General features: G+C 39.9%; 1 protein-coding gene across 1 annotated transcript; it reads right to left on the bottom strand.

Moving 5' to 3' along the window:
* Positions 1-4,521: 4,521 nt before the first annotated feature.
* On the bottom strand, positions 4,522-20,643 carry Gimd1 (GIMAP family P-loop NTPase domain containing 1). Its single transcript, XM_051165876.1, has 3 exons — positions 20,562-20,643; positions 12,334-12,728; positions 4,522-5,126 (listed from the first exon to the last, which is right to left on the bottom strand). The coding sequence occupies exons 2-3, from the start codon at positions 12,724-12,726 to the stop codon at positions 4,866-4,868; spliced, it is 654 nt and encodes a 217-aa protein (XP_051021833.1). The 5' UTR covers positions 12,727-12,728; positions 20,562-20,643; the 3' UTR covers positions 4,522-4,865.
* Positions 20,644-20,807: the final 164 nt, after the last annotated feature.

The raw sequence follows: 20,807 nt of genomic DNA, 5'->3' as shown, positions 1-20,807 counted from the left end.
ATATTGTGTTTTTCACCCTAATGTATCCCTTTGTTTGTATTTTCTTCTTTCATCTCCAGCTTCTCCTCCTCCCTCCCCCTGACACATTCTATTCCCAGTTCTCTAGATCTCACATGAAGTGTTATTTCCTTGCCTTCATCAACATCATTTACTATCTGGTGAGCTATTGTCCTTAGCAACAAGAGCAAAACAAGCCTAGGGCTCAGTAATCACAAAGAAAATGAATAATCCTCTTTGATGAGGGGTGGCTATGCCTTTTGCTCTCTCTTGCTATATGATGCCCACCACAGAATTTGAACAAATATCAGTTAATGTTTGCTCATCTGCCTCTAGGGCCTTTCTGGCAAAGCCACTCTGGATGAAGTGTTACATTTGTTTTTGTAAATTGCCTCATTAGAATATTTTACATCCCCATAGAGAAATGCTTTTGATATATACATCCCCTTATGATTTTAGCCCTAAGATTACATATTTGGCAGATACTGGTTCATTAAAACCCTCTCAGATTTTCACACCTGGGAAATTTGGAAAGAGCAAAGAAGAATCATCCAAAATCAACACCATAACTGAATATCTCTTGTAAAAGACTGATGAAAAATGCAAACTAAAAGCCACTTTCAATAAGTTAACAAAAGAATAATTGTGCTTGAAATAACTTCTTCCTATAACCTTCATTTTTCATGTGAAAAGATAACATTCTCTCCTTAAAACGCATATATATTAAAACCAAAAAACATTTGAAGCTTGTGAAAGGAAGCTTGTTTTTAAAATAGATTTAGAAGTAGCAATCCTGTTATCAGTGCCTGGCTGTCCTCTACTGAAACAAGCCAGGGAGGAGACAATGATTGCTACAGGACACACTTCCAGTCCTAACTTGAGAAAATGCAATAGAGACCATATACCTCATAGAAAAGGAATCACCAATTTTAAAGGGGGAGGTAGTTCAAGGAGTCTTGATGCTGTAATGGAGGGGAGAGTCCGGCTTAATGGTCTTTGTTCTCCAGTGGAGGTTCCTTGAAGGGCAGAGAAGGTTCCCAGGCCCTGCCCATTCTGCATTCGTGCTAATACACTGAAAGGTAAAGGAAGGCTGTCCCATCCAGTGAGAGCACCAAAATCAAGGGGTAATTTGTAAGTGAATGATGACTATGGTGAGTCTTCTAGGGCTTTGGTTACTTTCTGGTTCTATCTCAGCTAAGGGAAACTATTATTTCCTAATATGGCCCCTTTCGTTTATACATTTATTTTCATTTTTTTCCTGTAATTTTTAGTCTGTTCTCTTACAGTAATGCTGGAAAAACTTAGTTGTGTGTGTGTGTGTGTGTGTGTGTGTGTGTGTGTGTGTGTGTGTGTGAGAGAGAGAGAGAGAGAGAGAGAGAGAGAGAGAGAGAGAGAGAGAGAGAGAGAGAGAGCGAGAGAGAGGAGAGAGAGAGAAGAGATGAGAGAGAGGAGAGAGGCGGTGGAGGGAGGAGGAGAGAGAGAGAGAGAGAGAGAGAGAGAATAAAAGCTAGTAGATTGGTAAAAGGAAGCAGTTCTTTAAGATAAAAGGCAGAGTATCCAGAAACATACTGGGGACCTGGAGAGATGGTCCAGTGGTTGGTTAGGAGCAGAGGCGGCTCTTCCAGGGGACCTGTATTCAATATCCAGCACCTATATGGCTGCTAACATAAAGTCTGCAACTCCAGTCCCAGATGATCCAATACCCTCTTCTGGCCTCTGAGGGCACTAAATGCACATTGTGCACAAACATACATACAGGCAAATTATCCATACATAAAAAACAAACATAAAATATCAAAACAAAAAATTTAAAACAAACAAGCAGTGTGAAGCAAAGTTTCTGAGAAGGACCTCACCTCCCACTGAACCTTCTGCATGGCTGCTTAACTAGTTAGAACTTGAATGATGTGAAGAGCTCGGAATGGACCAGACCTAGTTTCCAAGCAACCGACCGGCTAAGATTGCTGTCAGTAGCATCTGAGGCCCAGGGGACGGTTTCCCTTGCTTTGCTGTAACCAACCTACTAATACCTCCACGACTTTATTTGAAAGGCCTTGGTTTATGATGTTCCTTCTTCTGTTACCATAAACACTTTACCAAACTGTTACCACCTTGGAGCATGGCATTTGAGTTTCAAATCTGTTCCTGAGCCATGGCTGCTCATATTAGGGGCCATAGTAGACTGTCTCTCCGGGGTGCTCTTTGAGGTGGGCGTTGTAGGATTTTTGCATCCACAATAGCTTAAAAAGGAAAAAAGGTAAAAGCAGGAAAAAAGTCAGAAATTGTTGGCTGAGGTTGTGTATCTAGCAAAATTCATCCAGTAAGTTTTAGAGCTGGTAGGTTTTAGGTGAGGGTCATTAAGATCCCCCAACAGGTACGTGCTAATCAGCCTCTGACTGCAGCTTCTCAGTAGCACCAAGAGCACTGTCCTAGGAGCTCAGTGACACCAAGGACACACTGTCCCATGAGCTTGGTAACACCAAGTTTACTATTCATGGGCTTAAAATGTTCAGATAACTTTCCAGTCTAAAATTCAGCAGAAATCTGTCATCATCCATCTAAATTAGACATCTGAAGAACACGAGGAAAGACTCCAAATAACAGACCATAGTCGAAAAGGCAGCAGGATGCTAAAAGACAGCCATCAGGACGCCATTTATTTTGCCTAGAGTTAATCCTGTTCATGTGAGTCTCTTGAGAGCTGCGGTTATCTTCAGAAATGGTTAAGTTTATGCATTAGTATATGTACTGTTACCCAGAAAGAGTTGCACCACTCAGCCTCAGCCTCGCAGAGCATAGCAGCAAGACTTCACAGCCCTGGCTCATAGGAGTCCACCACATCATTCCCAGTGGACATATTTTTATCAATTCGTTATGCTGATTATTATGAAGACCCAAGACTGCTGTTACACAGTGCATGCAAGGGCATGCTTGGAATTTAATATTGAGTATGCAAGAACACAGGGTATATTAGGGAAAACACTCACCAGAGGCATTGAAGAGGATGAAGTGAAGAGTGGAGGGGGAAGGGAAGCGTCAAATCGACAACAACAACAAAAAGTTTTATTTGAACATGCATAATGAAATTCAATGTTGTGCATATTGCTAAAAATATAATTGATGAACTATGAGGGGCGCTCAGCTTAAGTGGTATAAAATGGCCTTGATAGGATTGGACCTAGAGTCTTCTGCAAGCTAGGCAAACACTCCACTACTACGTCATAGCTTGTCTATCATGTATTTAAAATTGACCAGAGAAGTACAAAATTACCAACATTTAAAAATGACTAATAGTTTCAGAAGTGAAATGCTTACTGTCCTGATTTGATCATTACACATTCTATAACACGCATCAAATTACCACAATACACTATAAAGATGTACACATGTTATGTATCAATTAAGCATCCATTATAATCAAGTCACTCCGGTGTTGACAGCAATACAATAAAATGATGGGAGAGAATTAAGGCTGAGTGTCTGTCACTGTCTATCTTTAGCTGTCTACCTGACAAGTAGGAAGCTTGTGACTTATTTAATAAATAGCATGTGAGTTTGGAAAACACTGAGCATGAAAGTTGCCTTTTGAAAACTACTTTTGGAGAAAATCCATCAGTTTCAGATGGAAGTTACTACAGGCTATCATAGTAAGAAAAATTAAAAAAATAAATTACTTTATGAAAACAGTTTATGAACTAGTGACTATATGGGACAATTCATACATGGTCATATGTGTAGGGGATATGATTCTGTCTTGGTGACCGATGTGGCTCTGACTTGCTTTCTTTTCATTATCACTGTTCCTTTAAAACCAGTCTGGAGAACTCTCAAGTGGCCAAACCATTCTGGTGCCCAGAGCAATGCAAACAAATGATTCAAGAGGCACCCCCTCTGTAGTCAGGACTACAGTTACAGTCAGCTCTGAAAACTGTTACAAGGATTTGCTAAAGGGCATGGTCTGGGTTCTCCTTACGATTTCTAAACCCGAATGTGGCCAGCAAGTCTTCCTACATCAGAAAGGAAAGCTAACATTGAGTCTGTCAGATGCCAGTTCATTTAATCATTGCAGTAACGATGGAAGACATATTTCTGGTGAGGAAACATGCTCTGGCAAGGTCACACAGTCTTCCATCTCTTGCATCGGGTGAGCAGGGAGGTAACTTTCTTAAGAGTGAAGAAAGTTTATTCATTTAAAATTGTTTTCAAATAGTGTTAGAGGCTCACAAATTACAAGAGATTTTGTTCCATTTTCACAAGGTACACACACTATGAAGCCCCCATTCCAAGTCTAGAAAGAGCATTATCAAAATCTCTGAAGTTACCCATCAGCATCCTTTTGCTGTCCAGATCCCCAGCACTTCTACCGTCAGAGCAGTTGGGTTACATTAGTTTTGACTGTTTCTGACCTTTATACAGATGGAGGCATAAAGCGCACTTTATGTCTATCTTTTTTCTCTTAGCATTGTAGTTAAACAGTTGATTACTACTGTTCCATGTGATTGAGTTTGTTCATTCTCATATTTCAATGTGCTAATATGCCACAATTTGCATATCAGTCTATTAATGTATGTTTGGATAGTTTTCAGGTTTTAACCATTATGAATCATACCACCATGAACATTCTTGTATATGCATGTTTCTTAATGTACAAACGTATACTTTTCTGTTGGATAAATACTTATGCGTATAGTTCTGATATAATGAAATCTTGACTCTTTGATATTAGTTTTTATTTATAATTTTCCAAAATGGCTATATGGCAGTACAGGGAATTCCCATCCCTCGTATTTATGAGGACAAAGATAGATTTTAAAATCAGATTTCCAACCCTGATTAATACCCAGTGCTCTTTTCTTTTCACTTACATTTTATGTAAAAGTAAGAACTTGGTAATGATTTTCTTTTATAAATTCCATGATTCTTTCTAAGATTTTAATTCTTTGTTCGTTATGCAAGTTTCCTTTTCCATACAGGAAAACACATCTCCGCTGAACAGAATTCAGCAAGGATAACAGCGTATCACAGGCCCCATGCAAATATTCCTCTTCACTGAGCCCAGCCTCTTCTACTTCTTCTGCGTGGGTAAAAAGAATAGCAGTGTAATTCTGCCAAGAATCTCCCAGAAGTTCCTGAAAGAGAAGGAAGTTAAATGACTATTTGCCTTGGACTCCAGTCCTCAAAAATGAGCAAAGCCATTATTAAAGTCCAGTGTCATCGGCCAACAGACTCATGTGTCATGATATTTCTGAAAGCTGATATGTGTATGGGACGTGGCTATGAGCTCAAGTGTTGTTACCACATTGAGGAAGATGGATGGGGTTTCTGAACAAAAAAGGGCTTTAATCTCTGTTTTACTTTGTTGTTATAATTGATACACAAAAACTTAATGCTTTAGAGCATCTGGCTCCATTGAGGGTTGTATGGCCAGCACTCAGTGGCCAGTTATACTTCCTCCACAACCAGACCCTTTTAGAACCATTCAATTCCTCTAATTTGTGGTACCTTGAGCAAGGCAATAGTTATAGTATCATTTTTTTTGAGTGTTATGTTATCACCACTAAAATATCTACTAAGGGATTAAAATGACATAATCTGGTCATGCTCTATTGATTAACCAGATGACAAGTAAGGAAAATGCTAAGATCAAAGCCCATTTGGTGAGTTGGAATGGCTACACAAGATTACTATGATTCTCATGGTCCTCTTGCCACATAACTGGAATCAAAGGCAATTTATCAAATGGCTTCTTCTAATGTGCTTGAAAAGCACTGAAGACAGTTGTCCCTTTGTTTAGTGATAATGTACAAGTTGGTTGTGCAATAAATTCTTGTTTGATTAGTGCAAATTAGCTGATATAAAGCAGAAGCCACAGCATGTGGCACATTACTCATGCAGTGCAAAAGGCATCTAGCAGTAACCATTTAACTCTTGCTTGTCCCCCAAACTTATATGGAATTCTAACCAAGTAACAATAAAGTAACATTTTCTCCACTCTGTATGCTCCCATAGCTGAAATATTTATAAAGATGTTACCAATTTATAACACTTTTTATAAATGCAAAATATCTATGAATGAATATAACAAGAGATATCAAGGACTTCTAGTAATCAGAAGAAAGCAAACAAACAAATAAAAAATGAAGATTTGGTACCAGATAGTATGCTAAGCTTTTGAAATGGGCATTTATTTTATTTTATTTTATTTTTTGTTTTATTTTATTTTATTTTATTTTATTTTTTGTCTCTTGTCTCCTTTCGCCCTCCCCTCCCTTTCTCTTTCATTTTTGTTTGGTTTGGTTTGGCTTGAATTCTTTGAGACAGAGTCTCACTCTGCTCCCCAGGGACCCCAGACATATCTCCCCTGCTTTTGCCATCCCAGCGCTTGGTTAGAGGAAGGCGCCATCGTGCTCAGCCATGCGTAACTTCTTGATGCTCAACGTGAACCTTTGCCATAATACTATTATTATTCCCATTGCGGCATCAAAAAGTGACACCTGGAGAGCAAATACTCCTGAAAGCTCTGAGTCAGTGGCTGTGAATATTAGTTACAACTCTTGAGAACAGTCGGGCTCTCACCACAGCCATCTATTTAGACATATACTAATGACAATTAACAGTGACTTCTTCGAAGGTCTATTCTCTGTGTCTGCATTATCATGCAAAGGTCCCAGGACACTGAAAACTCTCAACAATATCTGCTGACTATTTTGGAACGTGGACCCTCTTGACTGAGTCGAACAGCAGGCTTAGTTTGTTTTTGATGGTTCAGTTCTGAACTGTATTCTCTGGGTCATGATCTTGTACTTTTCAGTTCCATAGCTCACTATGCTTTCAGCTCCATGTGCAGAATAAATCTCTCTATGGGTGACTCCACCTGCCTGCTCCTAACTAACCAGAATTTGTCTACCGATGCCACAGAATTACAGGCTCCCCTAAAATGTCCTGTTTCAAGAACACATGAGCCACCTTTTCAAGATCAGAATATCAGCCATTATCTTAATTGTAAATGCATGGGGATTATTCAAAAAGGTGCTTCATTTGTCACATTCTCATGTGCTTTTAAACCCAAATTCATCTGAAACCTTGGGTGCCCTCGACAGTTAAACACCACAACTCTGAAAAACTTAAGCAATCATATGACTCCAACAACACACTGGAGGTGATGGTGGCATGACAAAATAAAGGGCATTTGGAGGACTCTGCTATGCTCGCAGTATATTGCACATGCCTCTGGTAGAGAAGACACAGGCTACAATATGAATAAACAGAGAAGTTATGGTTGAACTGTGCCCTTCCCCTAACTCATATGCCAAGTCCTCACCCCTAGTTCCTCAGAATGTAACCTTATTTGGAAAGAGTGTCATAAAGATGTGATTAACTTAAAGTCATTAGATGAACTCCTGATCCAAAATTACTAATGTCCATATAAAATAGAAAAATTTGAATGGAGACAAATATAAGGAGATGGTCATGCACCCTGAGAAGAGTCATGTGCATACAGGAAAAGGCCTGGGACACATCATTTGCTCACAGCTCTCAGAAGAAACCAGCCTTGCCAATTCTGTGATTTCAGACTTCTGACCTCAAGAACCAAGAGACAATAAATATCTACTATTTGCTACAAAGGATTAACATGGGCCTGCAAGATGGCCCAGGGGATAAAAATGCTTACAGTCCCAGTCTGTATGTCTGAATAACAGTAAAAGCTCCTTAGAAGAAAGCTTGCTCTCATCAGGAGTAGGCTCTCTGGCCTGGGTTTGGACCTATTGTCCCAGCTAGGCCAGGCCAAGGGACCATCCCTAGGAAGGTGGGCTCACGTAAGCTATGCTAAAGAAATGGAATGATTTTCCCTTTAATGAGATATTGTGCCTTTTCTTCCCGGAGTCCCCCAGAATCTTTCTGTCTCATTTGAAAGTATGTTCTTCCTAACACTTTGAGCTTCTGCAGCACTTTGACCTTTCTTACTTTGTCTTTACAGCATCCCTCCCACCAAGAGGCTGCTTTTCCACCTTGCCTCTGAATTCCACACTGCTGAAGGGCGTGGCCTTCCCTTCCATCCTCCACTGTGCTCTTGCAAGCAGCAACTGAGATTCGCAGCTGACCTGCTCTGATGGTTTTTATAACTCTAATAAAAGTTGTCTTTGAGACTTTATTTGAATCCATTCTTAAATTTTTTTTGAGATGAAGAACCTCAAGAAGGGACCTGGATTTCCCCTGAAACATCGAGCAACCATGATGAGGTCCCCCAAATCCCAGGAACACGATGACCTAAACCAGATCCTTAGCACTCACATGAAAGCCAATCCCAGTTGTCCTCTGGCCTCCACACTCATGCTGCACACACAAATGCACACACATACACACATGCATGCATGTGCACACTCACATGGACACACACACAAACGCACACACAAATGCATACATGCACATGGATGCACACACATGCACACACAATGATGATAGATAATAAAAATTTAAAAAGAATTAACATAATGCAATACTAGGGCTTGTATGGCAGTGGGCTTTTATGTCCACTCAGGTCCAGCTATTGGTCTTTGACCACACTCATATCTGCAAGTTTCCCACATTTCGAGCCTCAGTGTACCACTCCCGTGCTGCACTAAATGTCATGCTAAAAATGTTTACTTATGAGTTAGTGGATAACTGGTGCTTTCAGCCCCTGAGCTCCACCAAACCCACTGCCCAGATAGCTTTGGTTGGTATCTAGACCATACTTGTCAAGAAATATTTCTGAGTAATCATCAAAATGAAAGAACATACTAATACTGTTCTGTAAAATATCCCTTACCAGAATTCTTTTCTTACTAAGTCCATACTTTAAAATGTAAATAGTGTAATGCTCTGAGTTACTGTAACAGCCTATTTCCTTCTCTCCCTCCCCGACCCCTTTGGGCGGTTCCGATACTTCAGAATTATCTCATTCAGGATAAGTAAGTGGAAGCACTAAGCACCATGCCACTCACAAGCTCACGTGTTCAGATCCTGGTCAGGCTTTACAGACTGATAACTTTTTTTTTTTTTTTTTGCAAAAGCATACATATCTCTTAAACTGTGAGAGAAATTGCACTTTTGAATTGCTGCCCAAACCAGAGAAGAATGGCTTATTTAATCTATAATCCTTAGATTGGTCTTTGGCCAGATAATAGTTCAGTGTTTGAAAATAGTGTCACTTGGTGATAGTCATCACGTCAGTGGCCAAACATGTTCACCGGGGAACCAGAGACTGAACAATCACAGTTGATCGATGTCTCAAAAGAAATTCAAGAGCAAAATAAGTCAAAGTAATTTATCTGGTGCTAGTAATTTAAATATAGTACAAAGCCCAAGTGGGAATGCCACAGCCATGGATTGTTTGGTTTCACAGTGCTAACGGGTATGAGGCCTTCTTGTCCATTTGGGACAGCGAGTTAGGATATAAACCTTGTTTTCCAGGAATTGTTCATTTTCCCAGGACCTCACCAGCCCTGCCCCATTTGTTTGTGGTTGATGAAATCATAGCATCTGGACCTTTTAAGGGGAAACTTTAGAAAAAAGCCAACAATTATATCAGCTGAGAAAAAAGTCATCATGGAACAGGAGGATAATAAGGATCCTATGTAAGTGTGTGAGTGTGCTGTGTGTGTGTGCATGTGTGTGTGTGTGTGCATGTGTATGTGTATGTGTGTGTGCTTGTGTGCAGAGAGTCAAAAATGAATGATGGCATCTCAGCTCCGATTCTACATTAGATTCAGCTCTCATATCCAGTGTTAGAAAGCATCCATCCAAGTTGCCCCATTTTAAAGAGGAGCATATTCAGGCCTTGTGGTGTTATGTGGCTCAATGGAAGTCACGTAGCTGATTAGACTAATGGTAATAGAAAATGATAGTCCCCACAGATAAACTCTTATGGTGCACTTATCACACGCCAGTGTCTCAGTTAAAGGATTTTCTATTGCCAGGCTCATGTGCAATCCAAAAAGGAGCCAGTTAAGTCGATTCTATCATCACTTACTGCTTCCTTGTCTAAGGTCATTCTGCAAACAAGTAGCTAAGAAGGAGCCTGAGCACAGGTGGGAATAACATACCCAGAAACCGTGTTCTTCACCTCTGAGACAAGCGACCCCTCACTGGTCCATTCGAATGAATACTCATCTCAGTGCAGAAGAGCAGCAGTCATAACAGGGCCCCTTTCCCTTTGCTCCTGGCTCTCTTGTAAGGAGCTCAGTGCTAAGCAGTCATAGTTACTAACACTAGCGGGTAGAAGTCTTCAATATCAATAAAACCAGCACCCATGGGGCTTTTCTGGGCATTAGTAAGCCTTGTCTGCTGCTATTCATAAAAAAGAGAAATCATTTATACTATAAAACAAACAAACAAACAAGATCTGAACTTTTCTCACACCCATCTCATATTGGCCTTCAACTCCTGAGATAGACAATGGCTTAAGGAAGGCAGTTATTGGAGAAAGCTCTGCAGATAGCGCTCCAAAAGACAAGTGTGAATTAAATTGCTTTGTAGGAAAACAGTGGATTATAATGTTCTGTGTACCAACACTGGAAGGATCTATTCTCAAAATGTATGTATTAGAATCCTTTTGGGCACAGCATAGTGTCCCACAGGGAAGAATGACAACTCTATGGGGAGAGTCAAGATGGCTTTTGAGAAGTAGTTGTTTGTGAATTTACTTTATTTATGTAAAGCAGCCTTAGTGAATATTAAAATTATCCTGATATTTGGGTACAGGTTTCCCAGCATCCAATTTCTACCAGAAATGCTTTGAGATATAGGGCTAATAGTTTTGGGAGCTGAGTGGTTGCCTTAGATCTCATATTGTATCTTAATTACAACCATCTTGTTTACTGTTGACAGCATGACTTGGATCTTAAGAGCTGGAAGATGAAGTCTTCACTCTTGTCACCCTAATTTTCCCACTACTTTCTTGTAATTACACACATGGCTTTTCCCTAATCTTTTACAAACACACATAACCACTGAGAAACAAAACGTGTGTCTGCCATTTGGCTCAATCTTTATTAGTCAAGTCTTTATTAGTTAAAGGGAGAAAGTCCCTTATCTGAACACAGAAGGGCAGCTTCTACTCGTAAGGCCCAGCAGTTAAACTGGGCTGAACCCTGTCTACAGAATCAAGATCTTGGCCAGAATGGAGCAGGTCAATGAGTAACTTCTAGGAGTTGTAAGTAATAGTCTACCTGGTCATCTTACCTACATTATCTCTGGGGGGTATAAATATATACACTCTTTATTCCTCAAAGATGTGGCCATAGCAAGACTCCTCCTCTCACCTAGATCATTTGCTGGACCGTCTAATGAGTGAAACCCCAACTCAGGAACTGATTATAAATGAACAAATAAACCAGTATGATCAGATGCAACATATGTTATCTACATTCTGCATAAAGTCTTTGAAGTTTGTTGTTGTAATGGAGAACTTTCCTATGAATCCTGCACAGCTTTCCTGCAATATTTGCTGGGATGCTAAGTCTCGCATTGCTCGTATTACACACTACATTACTTGGGCAGTTAACATGTTTTCATTTCTGACATTTATTTCCCTCTTCTAGGGGGAAGAGTCAGGCTTTGTGTCTCTGAAAGTGCTCAGTGTTACCAGTGAATAAATATGCATTTGTTGATGAATTATCACAACTTGTCCTCTTGTTGCCCATAGTGTGTGGTATTTCAGTTGGTAGTTTTGAACCTTCCCTTGTTTTAATAAACCTATATAAAAACATGAAAATGTAGATACACAGGTCTCACACTTGATATTCTATTCTAATAGTCCTGGGTGAGTCTGCATTTTCAGCAAGTTGCCCAGCTGATTCTGGTGCAGCTGGTCTACGAGTTACATTCTCAAGTTCAAGGTTCTTAAGGATTTAAGGCTTCACTTCTGCAAATTAGTGTCTGGAAATTTCTGTCTATGAACTATTTGTAGAATAACTGAATTATTCGAAAACAATGGCTCTCAACCCTTGGAGTTATGTGTCAGCTATCTAGAATAGCAGAATGATATCAACATTCATAATAGTAACCCAATCACATTTGGGAAGTAGCAATGAAATAATTTTATCATTTGGGGTCACCACAACATGAAGAACTATATTAAAGAGCTGCAGCATTAGGAAGGGTGAGAACCATTGTACTAAAACAGATTATAGAATAGAACTCCTGACAGAAAATCAAGTCACTTTTGCTGACTATTGCTATATGGAAAACACTCTCTAAGTATCTGTCAAGGCAGTTTCTTTTTGAGTCTTGTCTATGAAGATAATGCCCACAGTTAGGGATAATGGTGCCAGTATAATCGTATCTTTGTGTTACCTGGATCAACTGGACTGAGTTAGACGCTTCCTGTCCGAAGAAAGGCACATCGGCTCTCTGGACCAACAAAGCAAGATGGAGACCCTCTTGCCCAAAGTGATGTGCCAGGGCCTTCTTCACTTCCTGCTTTACATGTCTTGTGCTCAGCTTGCTGTGTGGATATCCTGGAGTGTCCAGTACCTGTATCTGCAGGCTTATCTCTTGTCCCCCTCGACGCATGAAGCCGTGGAGGTGACAGCTTCGGCCCAAGCTGCAATCTTTGGTTACAGAACCTGGAGCAAAGGTGCTGTAGAAGTCAACACTTCCCAAAAGAACATTCCCAGCAGAACTTTTCCCACTCTGAGTCCTGCCAAAGACAGCCAAATTGATGATCATCTTGTTGGAATCTGTCATAGCTGTGGGTAGATGGAGGCGCCACAAAAAGAATTAGGTATCTATACTCACTGAGCATAAAGCCTCTGACCTGGCACGGATACTCTGTACAGTTCTCCCTCAGGGTCTATTGGGGGATGACTTACTGCGTCAGCAAACCTGTTCATACTCAATTACTTATATAAAATGGTATAGTATGCATGTAACCTATGCATAGCACTCTTTATAATCTAAACCGGTGGCTCTCAACTTTCCTAATGCTGCAACCCATTGGGCTGACTCAACCATAAAATTATTTCGTTGCTACTTCATAACTCTAATTTTGCTACTGTTATGAATTTTAATGTAAATATCTGATGTGCAGGATATCTGATATATGGCCCCTGTGAAAAGGGTCTTTGACCCTCAGAGGGATTATAACCCACAGATTGAGACCTGCTGCTCTAAATCTTATCTAGATTATATTTAGTATAAGTCTAACAGGAATGTAAGTACTGTCATAGCTTATTGTTTGAGTAACAATGGTGAATAGAAGGGCTCTGTACATAATCAATACAGACATCATTTTTTTTTTCTGAATATTTTCAGCCTCTGATTGAGCAAGTCTGTGGATTCAGCATCCATGGATGGAAAGAGCTTTCTGTGCTGTCTGTGATGGGCTGTCTCCTCCCTTGTCCTGACTTAAACAGTGTTGGGTGTTCCACTACAGATGCCATGAAGATAGGGTCGGGTTTGGAATCTCAGTAATTGATAGTGGAGAAGTAGAGAGAAACCAAATAGAAGCGAGTAAGGTCTGAGGAAGGAAAAACTTCAGGGAAAGGAGGGAGGGGCCAAACCTCATGAAGATAAGCTCATTTAGGTAGAATGTTGATGCCTTGGTATGATGGAGGAGAGAATGCAGGCCTGAGATCGCTGAGGTTAGGACTCTATGGGGAGGATTTAAATTCACCCATTGTTAAAGAAGTAGAAAGAACACAGAAGAAGAAAGAGCCAGTTAAGCTGTTCTCTTTTTCTCTTCTTACGTTTTTTTTTTCAATGTATTTATTTTTATATGTATGGGTGTTTTGTCCACATGCATGTATGCATACCACACACCTGCCTGGTCCTTACAGAGGCCAGATGATGGATGTTGAATCCTTTGTAACTTGAATTAAAGATGGTTGTGAGCCACCTAATATGGGTGCTAGGAAACAAACCTCGGTCCTCTGGAAGAACAGCCAGTTCTCTTAGCCATGAACTATCTCTCTAGCACACTCTCCCCTTTTGAGAGGCTGTCCTGGAACTCACTATGTAGCTTGGACTGATCTCAAACAGTCCACCAGAATTCACCTGCCTTGGGTTCACGGACTACAGGTATGAACCACCATGTCCAGCTCCATTCAGCATTGTATTATTTTATTTAATTTTAAAAATCAAACTTAGAATTAAATGAGCTTCTTAACATAGTTTTAAAGCACAAAGTTATGAGAAAGAGATACTTATTAACAACGTAAGGCCAATCTAAGAGCATGCTGTGGGTTTCTCAAAAGAGAATTGCCCATTCCGCATTTTAATGATGTCTCCCCACTTCTTGAGTATACAAGTGTCAACTGCAAAAATTCTTATTCCCTACTTCCTGAATGCTTTCCTTCCAGAAAACATGGATACTGCAAAAGATGGCTCCTGCTTTTCCTTATGAACTATCACTTACAATCAGGAAACATTACAGTGAAAATGAGAGCTACTTGTAATTTCTGTTAGAAAATAACAAGTCATCTCATGGTTGATCATTGCCAAGTCTGGACTCCTTGACAAAACTCTGTAGTTCATTTAGGAAGCAGAAGAATAAAGAACCTGTATGGTATATATAGTCAGTTTTCATGCAGTACAAAGCCTTAGAGTGTCTCAAGGTTGTTGGCAATTTTTTTCTTTTCTATTTTTTCTTTTATTTTATTTTACTACCTTTTCATATATTACATCCTGACCACAGCTTCCGCTCTTTCTTGTCCCCACAGATCCATGCCCATACACCCCTCAGAAAAGAGCAGGCCTCCCAGAGACATCAACCAAATATGGCATAACAAGCAACAATAAGAACAGGCACATACCCTCACATCAAGACTGGAAGAGGCAACCCACTAGGAGGAAAAGGGTCCCACAAGTAGGCAAAAGTGTCAGGGACAGCCCCTGCTCCCACTGTTAGGATTTCCATAAGGACCCTAAGTCAGACCCCTATGGGCTCCCTGATTTCTTCAAGCTCCCATGAGTTCCAGTCAGTTGATTCTGTGGGCTGTGTTCTCCTGGTGTGTCTCTGACCATTCTGTTTTCTCGGCTTCTTCCTCTCCCTTCTCCACTGGACTCCCCAGACCCTGCCTAATCTATGGCTGTGGTACTCTACATCCGCTCCCATCAGTCATTGGGTGACGTCTCTCTGGTCTCTTTGATAATGATTCTGCTAGGCTCTGGTCCTGGAACACTCTACTGGCAGGATAAACTGTAGGTTGAAGGCTGTAGGTTATGGCTGGGTTGGTGTCCCAATTCCTCCACTTGCAGCCTTGCCTTGCTACAGAAGATGGCTGGTTCAGGCTCTGTACCCCTTATTAATAGGAGACTTTGCTAGAGTTACTTGCATGGACTCAACGGAGTTTCTATTGCACTAGGTGTCTACTTCAACCCCCACATCCCCACCCCCAATTCCAGTTGTCTCTCCCGGTATTTTCTCTCGCCCCTCTTACCTGATCTCTCTTGTTCCCATACCCACTCACCTCCAGGCCATCCTCAAAATATATTCTATTTCCCCTTTCCAGGAAGATCCTTTTGTGTGCCATTAAGCCCTCATGACACTTAGCCTCTTTGGGTCTGTGGATTATAGCATGATTATCTTTTACTTTACAGCTAATATCTACCTATAAGTGAGTATATAGCATGTTTTTCTTTCTGGGTCTGGGTTACCTCATTCAGGATGATTTTTTTTCTAGCCCCCCCCATTTGCCTGCAAATTTCATAATGTCATTGTCTTTTTAAACAGCTGAACAATATTCCATTATTTAAATGTACCATATTTTTTAAATCCATTCTTTGGTTGAGGAACATCTAGGTTGTTTCCAGTCTCTGGCTATTATGAATAAAGCTGCTATGAGCATAGTTGAGCAAGTGTTTTTGTGATAGGATATAGCATCTTTTGGGTTTATGCCCAGGAATGGTCTATCTGAGTTTTCTGAGAAACCTGCAGATTGACTTCCAAGGTGGCTGTACAAGTTTGCACTCCCGCCAGCAATGGAGAAGTGTTCCCCTTGTTCCACATCTTTGCCAGCATTATAAAAGCAACTTCCATTTGCCTAATGTAATTGTGCTCTCAGAGGCTTACTGTGGAATAAGCTCACCTCTTGCTGAACTTTTGCTGGTTGGTTTAACTTGGTTGTTTTGGCCCAAACTCTTCTCCAAGCTGACTGATTCAACTTGGCTTCTCTGTGCTTCTTACTGGCGTTTGAGTACTCTGCTTAGAAAACAGCCCCTGAACTCCACAAACTCAACTGCACTGGGTCGAATTCCACTGCCCTCACTCCCAATGACTGCTCAACTCCACTCCACTGCACCGAACTGACTGAACTGCCTGTACTGTATTGTTCTATACTGAACTCAACTCTGCTGTACTGCCTTCTTTACTGAGCTCTCTACTGTACTGCTCTCTACTGTATTGTCTTCTCTGTCTCTACTGTACTACTCTTAAGTAACTTTTCTTTCCTGTCTGTTCTCTTGAGAGTTGGCATACCCTATCTTGAACTCATTCTGTCAAATCTTTCTCTGATTCATCACTTTGTCTGTCCCTCAATTAGATATCATCTTTAAACATGGGAGCTTCCCTACAAACTGACTTTACCTTGATTGTTTGGGATTAAAGGTGTATACTAAGGGTTTGTCTGTATTCCCACAAGAGTGGTTAAAGGTGTGTCATTCCTGCTGCATCACATAGACCTAGAAGGTCATTAGATGTAATCCCTTGCCAGAGCAGTCATGTTGCTGGATTAAAATTCTTCTACAACATGAATTGTCATTTGTGTTATTGATCTTAGGCATTCTAACAGTTGTAAGATGGAATCTCAAATTCATTTTAATTTCCCTGATGGCTAAGCATGTTGGACATTTCTTTTTTTTTAATTTTTTATTATTAATTTATTCTTGTTACATCTCAATGGTTATCCCATCCCTTGTGTCCTCCCATTCTTCCCTCCCTCCCCTTTCCCCCTTATTCCCCTCCCCTATGACTGTGCCTGAGGGGGATTACCTCCCCCTGTATATGCTCATAGGGTATCAAGTCTCTTCTCGGTAACCTGCTGTCCTTCCTCTGAGTGCCACCAGGTCTCCCCCTCCAGGGGACATGGTCAAATGTGAGGCACCAGAGTACGTGAGAAAGTCATATCCCACTCTCCACTCAAGTGTGGAGACTGTTCTGACCATTGGCTAGATCTGGGTAGGGGTTTAAAGTTTACCGCCTGTATTGTCCTTGGCTGGTGCCTTAGTTTGAGCGGGACCCCTGGGCCCAAATCTGCCTATCATAATGTTCTACTTGTAGGTTTCTAGGACCCTCTGGATCCTTCTACTTTGCCATTCTCCCATGCTTCTCTCATCTAGAGTCCCAATAGGATGTCCTCCCCTTTGTCCCAGTTTCCTGGTAAGTGAAGGCTTTGGTGGAACATTCCCCTTGGGCTAGTATGCAGATATAAGTGAGTATATCTTAAGTGCTTCTTTGCCATTTGAGAGTCCTCTGTCGAGAATTCTCTTCTTAGATATGTTCCCCATTTTTTTAAAAGGGATTTTTTTACTTTGTTGATAACCAATTTCTTGAGTTCTTCATATATTTTGGATACTAGCCTTCTGTCAGATGTGGAGTTGGTGAAGATAGTTTTCTATTCTGTGGTCTTCTATATTGTCCTACTGATGGTGTCCTTTGCTTTACAGAAGCTTTTTAGTTTCATGGGTTTCCATGTATTAATTGTTGATATTAGTGCCTGCACTACTGGTGATCTGCATTTTTCTACATACCAACATCCAGTTAGACCAGCACCATTTGTTGGAAATGCTTATGCTCCCCTTGTATATTTTTCCCTTATTTATAAAAAATCAGGTGTCTATAGGTGTGTGGATTTATGTCTAGGTCTTTGATTGGATTTCATATATCAATGTGTCTGTTTTTATGCTGATATCATGTGGTTTTTTGATTAATTATAACCACTCTGTAGTACAGCTTGAGGTCAGGGATGGTGATACCTCTGGAAGTTCTGTTATTGTATAGGATCATTTTAGATATCCTGGGTCTTTTGTTTTTCCATGTGAAGTTGTGTATTGTTCTTTCAAGGTCTATAAAGAATTATGTTGAAATTTTGATGCAGATTGTGTGAATATGTTGATTGCTTTTTGGTAGGATGACAGTTTTTACTGTGTTAATCTGATTGATCCATGAGCATATATCCCAGAAGCAAGTTGGTGTAGCTATTCTAATATATTTCAAACCAAAATTAATCAAAAGATATGGGGAAAGACATTTCATACTCATCAAATGAAAAATCCACTAAGTTGGTATTTTAATTCTTAACATCTATTACTCAAGGATAAGGGTACCCACATTTGTAAAAGAAACATTACTAAAGCTTAAATCAGACATTGACCTTCATACATTAATAGTGACAGACTTTAATATCCCATCTTGCACCAATGGACAGGTTATCCAGACAGAAACTAAATAGAATAATGGAGCTAATATACATCATGAATCAAACAGACTCTAACAGATACCTACAGAACATTTTACCCAAACACAAAAGAATACATATGATTTTCAGTAACTGACAGAACATTCTCAAAACTTAACCACATACTCAGTTCACAAAGTAAGTCTCAGCAGATACAATAAAATTGAAATAACCCCTTGTATCCTATCAACTGAATATCAACAATAACAGAAACAACAGAAAGCCTAAAAATTCATACAAACTGGACAGCTTCCTACTGAATGACTGCAGGGTCAAGGCAAAAATAAGAAAGAAATTAAAGACTTCCTAGAATTCAGTGAAAACAAATGCACAACATACCCAAACTTATGGGATACAATGAAAGTGCTGCTAAAAGGAAAAATTCATACCACTAAGTATCTTCATAAAGAAATTGGAGAGATGTCATACTAGTGACTTAACAGCACACTTGAAAGCTCTAGAACAAAAAGAAGCAAACATACCCAGGAGGAGTAGATGGCAGGAAATAATTAAACTTGGGGCCGAAGTCAATAAAATAGACATAAAGATTCAATGAAACAGAGTTGGTTTTTTTCCCCCAGAAAATCAACAACATGGACACTTAGCTAAACTAACCAAAAGAGAGAGAGATTATCCAAATTAACAAAATCAAAAATGAAAATGGGGATGTAACAATAGACACTGAGAAAATTCAAAGAATCATTAGGTCTTACTTCAAAACCTGTACTTGACAAAATGGGGAAATCTAAAAGAAACAGACAATTTTCTATCAACTTCCTATGAACTTTGATATCAAAGTTAAATCAAGATCAGATAAACAATGTAAATAGAACAACAACCCCTAAGGAAATAGAAGCAGTTATTAAAAGTCAAGCCAAAAAATAGAAGCAGGAGGAACATTGCCAAATTTGTTTTATAAGGCCACAGTCACCCTGATACCCAAACCACACACAATGATTCAACAAAGGAAAACAATTAAAGACTAATTTCCATCACAAACATTGATGCAAAAATACTCAATAAAATCCAAACCGAATCCAAGGACATATCAAAAAGACCATCCACCATGATCAAGTAGGCTTCATCCCTGGGGTACAGGGATAGTTTAATATACAGAAATCTGCCAATGTAATTCACCATACACACAAACTGATAGAAAAAACACATGATCATTTCATTAGATGCTAAAAATGCCATTGACAAAACCCAATATCCCTTCATGATGAAAGTCTTAGAGAGATCAGGGATACAAGTCGCATACCTAAATATAATAAAGGCAATTTACAGCAAGCCTGTCCTAACATCAAATTAAATGGAAAGAAACTCAAAGCAATTAGGCTATCTACTCTCTGTATCTACTCAATATAGTAGTTGAAATCGTAGCTAGAGCAATATGACAACTGAAGGAGATCAAGGGGATACAAACTAGAAAAGAAGTAAAAATATCACTATTTGAAGATGATATCATAGTATACATAAGTGACCCCAAACATTCTACCAGGAAACTTTTACAACCTATAAACACCTTAAGTGAAGTGATTGGATCCAAGATTAACTCACAAAAACCAGTAGCCCTCTTATATACAAATGATGAATGTGCTGAGAAAGAAAGGAAAGCAACACCCTTCACAATAGCCACAAATAATACAAAATATCTTGGGGTAACTCTAACCAAGCAAGTGAGAAGCCTGCACAATAAAAACTTAAAGTCTTTGAAGAAGGAAACAAGAAAATATCAGAGGACAGAAAGACCTCCCATACTCGGTAGCCATTTTCATTGATTGGTAAGCAAAGCTACTGGCAAACAGTCAAGCTGACCTCAGTGACATTTTAATAGGTAATATATATTATTTTGCTTGTGATTCATAATTCTATTATATAGTGCTGAGTAACCCGGGATTCACTTGTTCTCCAAGGTCCCTCACCTCAGTATATCCAGGCCTTTTTACAAATATCTTCAAGGAGCCACACAGTTGAACACAATGCCCCTGGTTCCAGCAGCCTCTCAAGTACACACCAACCCATGTAGATCATTTGGTCCTGTCACCTGCGCTGTGTTGCCACTCATTTCTGTTTAGTCCCAATCACACATATAATATATTTTAAAACCAGCTCTGTGCCACTTACCTTTTTCAATCTTGGAAACGTATTCTTCACTGACTTCCTTGCAACCAGCACAGCATATTCTTTGAAATGAACTTTGGTCTCCTGACTGAGTGGTACTAGCAGGGGACTGATACTGCACTATTTTGCTTAGTTAATCTGTTACCAGACATCCTCTTTATAAGTGATTAGCTGTCTTCTAATCAGAGCCTATGTATGTGACCCAATAGGATGATAACTGTAATATGTATTTCCTGAAATCTCCACTGC

Source organism: Acomys russatus, chromosome 23 (assembly GCF_903995435.1).
Source record: "Acomys russatus chromosome 23, mAcoRus1.1, whole genome shotgun sequence".
Lineage (NCBI taxonomy): Eukaryota > Metazoa > Chordata > Mammalia > Rodentia > Muridae > Acomys > Acomys russatus.
This window is presented reverse-complemented; position numbering and strand designations above follow the sequence as displayed.